This window comes from Varanus komodoensis, unplaced genomic scaffold, assembly GCF_004798865.1.
Source record: "Varanus komodoensis strain SLA01 unplaced genomic scaffold, ASM479886v1 scaffold20_1, whole genome shotgun sequence".
Classification (NCBI taxonomy): domain Eukaryota; kingdom Metazoa; phylum Chordata; class Lepidosauria; order Squamata; family Varanidae; genus Varanus; species Varanus komodoensis.
In genome coordinates, this window is record NW_025335587.1 from 19,382,340 (window position 1) to 19,391,233 (window position 8,894).

The 8,894-nt window shown below is 50.5% G+C and overlaps 1 protein-coding gene across 2 annotated transcripts in view; it reads right to left on the reverse strand.

Moving 5' to 3' along the window:
- The window catches only part of PPM1E (protein phosphatase, Mg2+/Mn2+ dependent 1E), a 71,696-nt gene that overhangs the window by 48,391 nt on the left and 14,411 nt on the right, over positions 1-8,894 (reverse strand). The window contains exon 2 of one of the 2 annotated variants that reach the window (XM_044430122.1): positions 8,826-8,894. In XM_044430122.1, coding sequence (XP_044286057.1) covers positions 8,826-8,894 — 69 coding nt within the window. The remainder of the gene's footprint in view (positions 1-8,825) is intronic. The other variant, XM_044430124.1, reaches the window with a different exon arrangement.

Sequence of the window (8,894 nt, forward strand, 5' to 3'; positions counted from 1 at the left end):
TCACAGAATTCCACAAGGTTTGTCTGGCAGGGCCTGTTGTTGCGGAAGCCGTGTTGTGTGGCTGCCAGCCTCCCTTCCCTATCTAGCATCACTACATCTCTCTCTATTATGAGCCTTTCCATTGTTTTTCCTACAATGGACGTAAGGCTAACCGGTCTATAATTCCCCGTGTCCCTTCTACTACCCTTTTTGAAAATTGGGAGCACTGATGCCAGTCCTCTGGAACTTGACCTGTTCTCCACGAGGTCTCAAAAATGGAGGCCAGCGAGCGTGAGAGTGCCCCTGCCAACTCTCTAAGTACTCTCAGGTGTAACCCATCAGGGCCTGGTGCCTTTGTAATGTCCAATGCCCTGAGGAGCCCCTCGACTTCAAGGGGGGTGAAGATAGTGCAGATTCGAACCGGCGACCTTTCGATCAACCAGCCCAGCAGCACAGCGGTTTAAACCACTGCGCCACCTGCAGTCCCTTTTGGTTGCCATATCTGATCGCAAAAAAATTCGTCCTGGCAAGCAGCTGGAAAAGCCTCAAAGTAAACCATTAGATGAATACAAGAAGTTTTTAAGCCACAGAAAACACCGGGAGGCAGAGAGTACTACTGCTTCTGAAGCTGGGTTAAAGCAAAATGGTAGGAGACTGGAGAGGAAGGGCTACTGTAACTCGTGTGTCCTATTATAAACCTCCTTCAAGCAGCTGACTCCGAAGGATGCCTTATTTTGCTTCTGTGGAGCCAGAAAGACACCCTCACCTCCCCACTGACCAGTAAGGATTCTTGGCTCTCGAGGCCAGCCAAGGGTTGCGGCCGTCTGGACAGAGCGCTCAGGACGGGCTCCTCTTCTCTCCTTGAGAGACGGTGTCCTCCTTCCCGTTGTGGAATTTCTGCCTGCGTGTCACCAGACATCGCCATCTGCCTCTGGCAACCTTTCTGAAGGGGATCGCTCTGCCAGAGAACAATCAGTCTGGCTGCGAACACGGGAACTTCACAAAGCCAGGCAACCTGCGCTTCCTCCACATGGGGAAAAGCACCTGGCCTTCTCGGGAAGGAAATCCATTTCACTTTTCTAGCAGAGGCACCAATAATCCCTTGAGAACTGGAGACTCTTGGAAGCTTTCTGACTTAACTTTGGGCTCACAAGCGGCAGCATTTGGGAGGGCTGTATATGATATGAATTATTTATAAAATACCTAAAATACTGGGAGCACTGCACATACATTAAAAATGGCACAGGCCTTTTTTTAGGTTTCCTGAAAGGCTAAAAAAACCACGAGAGAGAGAGAAACGTGTGTGGAGGAAAGAGGGAAAATACCCAGCGGGTTTGGGCACCAAAGCTTCCCAGCAGAAGTGCAGCTCAGGAGAGTGTTTCAGCAGGTGATCAGCCAAGCGGCAGAGGGCTGACACGGCAGCTCACCTCTGTGGGAGCTGCAGGCAGGTAAAAGGTTCATCCAAGACCATCAGGAGCGACAGGACTGGCTGTAGGAGAGGAGGCAGCCCTAACACATCCGCTTCGCATGCAGAAAGTCGCAAGTGGAGCCTGCCGGATCCGGTTGGGACAATCTTAGTGGGCCGTGCCTGGCAAAGTCTGTGCCTCAGACAGTGGAGGATCCCTGGAAACTGGAGCTGGAGAATGGACATCCTGCCTTCATGAGGTGCTCTTTCCATGAGATGCAGCGACACCGGGACCAAAAGATTTGGTACGGTGATTTTATCGACTGATGGGCGGTGTGTGCTTGAGAGCCGCCCCTTAGTATCTCTGATATAACGTAAGCTATAAGCAGGAATGGCTTTTTAAAAATCACTTCTGCATAAATACAGTATGACATTTTCCCTTAAACTATGAACAGCATTGAGCAATCAAGAGCCCTTATCTCTGCCCCTTCCAACAAATTTCATGAATGACAGTGTCAGTGAATCTGAACTGCTTAGGAACAGTCAAGCTGAGAATATATTAATCCTTCCCAGAAATTTGGAATATGACAACTCTGTAAAAAAAGCACAAAATATTGTTCGGCAAGAGTTCTTACAGCTGTCATCCACTGAACTCTTGTTATTTTTATTTTATTTTGGGGTGGGGTTTTTTTTGCATACTTAAATAAAGGCAACAATAAGAACAAAAGAGATGGTAGTGAAATTATGGAACATCCAGCATGCCAGGTTTTCAATCCAAAATTCCACCACAGAAATCAGCAGAGCATCTTTCAAAGATGCAGACTGGGAAAGAATTGCATTGATTTTAATGAATCTTAACTGTGTATTCTTTCAATGCAACCTAATCAGATGTGTTGATAACGTTCTATATGCAACACCAATCTGGCCACAGTAAAACATTCTCTGGATGATCTATTTCAGGCGAGAGAGATCTCTCTGGGCTCCATTTTCTCACTCCTTTCTCCACAGAGCATTAATTGCTGCTTTTGGCACTGCTCGTATCAAGTTTAAGGAAACAGTCCCAGTCTGGATAATCTAATTTGCTGCAGAAGAGATGCTGGTACTATTAAGGCTTCGAAGTTTTGTCCCGCCACAACCAGCTTGCTTGACGTGCACAATGAGGCGGCCAGAAAAAACACTCTCCCACGTTTAGGAACACGTTCCGTTTGGACCATTCTTCTGCACGATGCCCTGCTCATCTAAACGTGCCCCTGTGCTGTTTTAACTCTCACTCCCATGTGTGTCCACTTAAAGTCTCTCCTTTCCAGAACAAGAACAAAAAGCCCCCATCCAGGTGAGGCACGCTCTTCGGCATTCTCAGATCTTCTACCCTTGTTGGAAATGATCATTCCTGCCAACCCACTTCGTTCTCCATTTACTGGTAGATCATTAGGCTTGGCTCGATAAAGAAATCTGTATTCCTTTTGCTACCACTTTCCTCCACTTCTTTCCAAAAGCCACCTCCTAGATGAAACAAATGCCAGTATGCATTTCTGAATAAATTCCTCACTTTAGACACACACATATGCCTCCCTATTTCTGTAATGAGCTACTGAGCTGTCTTTTCCCCCCCAGTGGTCCATCTCTCGCCATCACTCTCGCCTCTTTCTCCCTCATCTGCTTTCCTCCAGAACCCATCCCGCTTGGCTTTCCAGCAAGCCTGCGGCCAGGCCACCATCTCTGGAAGCTCCGCTCCCCTTCCATTCCAGCCCAGCTCCTTTCTTTCTGTTCCGCTTCCGTGCAAACCTGCAACCTCATTTTAAAACCGCAGTCTTTCACAGCAAAAAGCAGCACTTATTGAGGCAATGGCTGATTTAACACTTCTGAGACAATGGCTCATTTCTGAGCTAGCACTGCTCCTGTTTACATCATGAAAGGGTTTTTTTGTTTGCTTCTGTAGCTGGCAAAGCGTTTGGGACATTCTGCTCACTATCTGTGCCAGAGGGTAATCTGCCAGAGCCGTTGCTTTTCTCCAAGTTTCAGGACTGTTTTCTTTTACTGAGGCCTATAAGTTTTCTATTGAACCTGAATGAACAGTCCTAAATCATATGCTTCAGTAACACACTGGATTATGTTTTGCCTTCTGGGTTATCCATCTGTTGAAGAGTCTCTTCCAGAAAGCATTCAGAGTCCCTGCTGGCTACCTGGGGAGCGCTGAAGACATATGAAACTTTTCCCAGTAGGTTGTACTGATGGATGTTGACTGTAAACAGGAAAGTTAACATGGGGTACATAATTCCCCCCACCCCAGGAACAACCAGGTGTTCAAACTGAGTCTCCCGAAACTGAGAATAAAGCCACTCAGCGACTGGGCACTTCACTTTAACCTTGTGGGTGCTGACTAGTAAAGCGACAGAGAAGGGTGCATGTAGATGTTTATGGGGCGCATCGCGTCGCCTGAGGTGCATGGCAGAGGAGTTGGGGAAGCAGAAACCCACATCAAAAGCGTGTTTCTCACCTCACACTTAGAGGAACTTTCCTCCTGGTGCGTTTTGTGTCACTTCTCAGCCTTTGATACAGAACTTTTACATGGGGCACACTCACTTCCATGGGCTTCTGCTGCACAGGACCCAGACCAGGTGACATGAAGTTATTAGTGTTATGTCTAGAGACATCTCATGCCGGTGTTTAGTCAGGTCAGTGGTCCAGAAGTCGAAGAACAAGTTGGAAATAAGTTCGGCACGCTGGGTAATATATTCATTTCACAATATATTCATTTCACAAATGGAAGCGTTTTTCAATGCGCTGTTGTATCAGTACAGAAAGTTGCATTTATAATGGCATTCCAGTTCTCCCCGTATTTCCGTCACCTGTGACCAAAAGAATGTTTAGTCTTCCGCATACCTTGAACTGTACACATTGGAGAATGGCTTTTTATGTTTTATTTTTTTTCTAAATATGCCTTATCCTCTAATCCTTACGTGGAAGTCCCTCTTTGGTCTCTGTGAATGGGAACAAGGTAAAAAGATGGAAACAGCGTGCGGATGGCCCAAGAAAGAGCCATCCCTCAGGGCTTCCCTTCCTGAGCATAAAAGCAAATTATGTGTGTACTGAAGATAATCAGGCACCTCCTTTTCTACCATACAAGTGTGTGCCTAGAAACCAGTCCGTGGCGTTCTTCCTTCCCCAAAATTTAAATCCCCAAGTCTTCTTCAGATGCTTTTGTGTCGGGGGTGTGGCATATGTTATATATCATTTAATGACCTCATTTAACGCAGTCTGAGTGCAGAAAACTCTGGACCAGCATTTCCCCTGCCCTTACTGAGGAAGGGGGTGGAATATTTACATCAGGCAAAGCCTAGCTTGGTGGAAGAATTTTAGCTTAAAATGTGGACAGATGAACTTCACTTAACCACCTGTCATCTCCAATGTCTCAGGTGAGACACAGAAATGAGTTTTGCAAGAACAGTGAGATTGGAAAGGAGTGACACCTCTTCAACGGTGACTATAATGGCACAGAGGGCCTTGACAGTCTAAAACGGTTTAGAAAACTGTATTTTGCTGCTACAAGTAGGCTGCCCAGGGGGAGGCTCTGGACTGCTTTCACAAAACCATCTCTTTGTCTGAAATTCAGTTGCATCTCAATACATTCAGATAGACTTCAGTGAGCTGCTGCTTTCCAAATGCTGTGGACTTTTACTCTCATCAGACCCAGCCAGAAAGGGCAGTGATCAGGGAACATATGGAGGGCCCTAGGTTGCATTAAAATAAAAATACATTTGCCTGGGCAACGTTGTGCATTCACCCAGTTTTCCCCCGACTCTGAGGCTTATCTTTTTCCCAGTTACACTGACATATTACACTTAGTTCCCACAAAAGAAGGGAGCTACAATTCCCATGCTAATTGGCAACCTCTGAAACAAAAAGGCCTTTTGACTCCATTGTCACATATAGCTCAAGTATTGCCATGTTAAAGAGAAATGTTATTTCTTTGCAAAACCATTTGGGATAGGGGTAGGCGTTTGCACATGTTTGCAAGCATGAAAGTATTTTATTTTTAGATGCTAGTTTTTGCCCCATCAATGCCGAGGTCACAGAGAAGTGATTACGAATGAACCGTGTAAATGCAAAGCATTCTCTCTCTCTCAGTGGAGTGGCACCTTTTATTACAATTATCACTTCGTAACAAAAAGCTCCCCTTCATGCTGCGCGTATGTTCACAGGTTCATTTCTCTCCTCTAGCAATATTAAGCCTTAAAAGGTTTCTTTTGAAGGAAAGATGCTAACCGCCGAGCTTGCTTTCAGCCTGCAAAGCTGAAGTGGGAACAAGGCACAAAGCGAGGGAAACTGATCTGAAGGTTTAGTCCGCAGGCTTTCCACACTGGGAACAGATCCCATCTGCGCCCCGCTTTGCGCTCCAAATCCTCCCAAGCGCACGGCCCCGTCCATGCGGCATTCCTCGCCGCTGCAGCTGGCAATGCATCACGTCCCCACACTTGGAACGGCTCCTCCTGGGGAGCTCTGCCCGTTTGCAAATATCCGACTGCTTTCCCTCACCTCTGTTTCCATCGCTGTGGAATACTCACTTCTATTCTAGCAGGAAAGGTATGAGCCAGGAATATTTCCTTCCCCCAGTCAAACGGCTGCCTAGACCAGAGCCAGGCTTGCACTCCTGTCTAGGCATTCTTTCCGAAGGGGGCAGCGGGGGCGAGGGGAGGGGGGCTGCGCAGGCTTAGCCAGGCATCCTTTGTGGCGCTCGTGCTCACTCTAAGCTCTCCCCTCCCGAGTCTTTCCTTCTCAAGGTGAAGCGTCGCATCACCACCTGCATCCATATAAGGCACCCTGCCCGTTGTGTAACGTTTTCCAGAACGTCCTTCCTCCTTCCGTGGAGGCTTTGCTCATCGCATCCATTCCTCCACCTTCTGGCATTCCTGCAATGGACGGACTCTTCCTATCCTCTCCAAGGTGAAAAAAGCCTTGCATTTCAAGTGGGAAACGCGTGCGGCCTTCTGCAGGGCCAGAGTTGTGGCTCTGGAACCCCAAGGCATGTTCTGAAGTTCAAAGCGGGGGGGGGGGGAGCCTGAATGTATCCGATCACATGCATGTAGTCCAGCCCCTGATCCCCCTGCCTGGGGTTGCTCGGGTCCTCAGCCAGCCTTCTGTGGCCCTTCTCCCTCTGGCACGCTTGGGCCTCAAGCCAATTCTCTTTCTTTCTCACCCCCCTTAGCACACGCCTCTCTCCCCGGGTGCCCTTCCCTTCCAATCCCCCCATTCTTATTTGCCCTCCAAAATCCACCCCCCCCCCGGCCTCACCTTCCAATGCCAACCCTTTCATTACAGAAGTCTTGAAAGGAATAGTTTTTTCCTCCCCTACATTTCAGGCCGGAAATCCTACGAACACGGAGATCTGCCCTGCACGTCTGAGTCAGTCCAGTCCGGTAGCCCTTTCACACCGATTGCAGGGTGGAATTTTTCCCAGCCCGGGCGCCTGAACCCGGGGCCCTTTGCATGCAGGGCACGTGCTCAGCTGCTGAGCTCAGAACCCGCAAGCGCAACTCCGACGCTTCGTTGCACAGCCAGGGTGCAAGGCAGCTCCTCTGAGCTCTGCAGCACGCGCTTTCCCGGCCACTATCAATTTATTCCACTCTTTCCCCCATTATTTTTCCCAAGCAACCAATTACTGGCGATTCCATTGTCTGCCTTGACACACTGGAATAAAAATAGAGTATGCCTGAAATAAAACAGCAGGAAAGGGGCATCGCCGAGTGGCCACAGCTGTCCCCCCCGCCCCCACACACAATTGACCGTGACATGATCGCAGGCAAGCTTACACTGCAAATATATATGTACATGCAGAGGAAAATTCAGACGGGTAAAGGGGGCAGGTGGAGGAGAAAGAAAAGACTGTATATGCATCTCTTTGGACATTAATTTGCACGTTCTTGAGCTGAGCTGGTAACTTTCAAAAGATCACAGCTCTAGGGATGACACTCAGCTTGAATTAAATCCTACAGGTTCCCGTATTCCTTGATTTCTGGGAGACACCAGCTTTTCCAAGCCAGACTGGAAGTATCCCTTGGATATGAAAAGCCCGTCCTCTACTCTGAGAGGCATGGCAAACGGAGAGTTGCTGACCAATCCGTACACTACACTACAGAGCTGACGGGGGCCCACTGGGTACTGATGCACTTTGCACATGGTCTGGAGCAGGAGGGGTGATGTGTATAGGTTAAAAAAAGAAAAAAGAAAAGCATGCCAGGGATGAGTCTGGCAGGGGCCACAAGCCCTTGGCTCTGAACACACACGGTGCCAGGATTCAACCTGACCTGGAAGCTGCCCCCCCCCACCGCCGCCCCCATGCATAAGTCTTGCCCTCTAATCCGAGAGACAGCAAGGCTGGGGCGTGGGTGGGGGGAGATTAGCAGAACAATGTACAGAGCTGGAGAACGAAGCCTGGCCGGGAAGCCTCCAGGGGGGCTCCGAGGTGAGGCCCCCAAATTCTCGCCTGCCCGCCCCCCCGGGAGGGCAGAGTCTTGCTCAGCCCCGAGACACGGAGGGGGCCAGGAGCAGCACCGGGGCCAAAGGCGCCCCGTCCCCTCGACCAGCGCTGGCCAGGGCGAAGCCGGCAAGGGGCGGCTGCTCTTCCCCGGACCCCCACCAAGCTCTCGAGGCCCCTTCTGCTCGCCCAGGATGCCCACGGCATCTTCCAGGGCACCTGCGTGGCCCGTCCGGGTGGCCTCGGGGCTCCCTACGCACGAGGCACCCTCGCCCCCACGGCCGGCCGGCCGGCCGGCCCACGTCCTTCACCCACGAGCTGCAAGCAAACGTTATGATTCACTCCTCCAGTTGCAGGGACGATTTGGGGGCGGGTGGTCCTCCCAGTCATACTTTCGATTACTTCGCTTCTTGAAATGCCCTTTTATTATGTGTAGGAGAACCTTCACATCCCCCCTTATCTTACACTGGCCAGGCATTATTGGTGTTTAACTGGAAAACACAGTACCCGAAGCGGGAGTATGGATCTAAGAGAGCACGGTGAATTAGAGCAATAAAAAGGGTTTGTTTTTTTCTTTTTATTATATGGGGCGCTCTCTCGCTCACTTGTCTGAGCAAATACATTGATTTAGCCTGTGTTGTTCATAGGAAGTGGCGGTGGAGAGGGCAATATCGATAAGGACAATTAATAGCAACCAATGCATTATTAGCGCAGCGACTGAAGTGCCGGGCGGGCCGGGTTCGAGTCCCCCCCCGGCCCGGAACCTCGCTCGGCCTCGCCTACCTCGCAGGGTCGTTGTGCGGACGAGGGCGGAAGGCGGGGGCCGCGCGCGCTGCTGCGCCTCCCGTGCGGGGGGGCGCCCCGAGGGGACGCGAAGGGGCCCCGCGGCGCCCCCCGGCCCGGCCCCCCCCCCGGGCCCCCCCCCCCCCCCGCCCCCCCCCCCCCGGCCCGCGCGGGCGCACTCACTACTTGTAGAGCTGCTGCAGGCACAGGTCCAGGCACTCGCCCTCCACCTCCTCCTCGGTGATGTGCTCC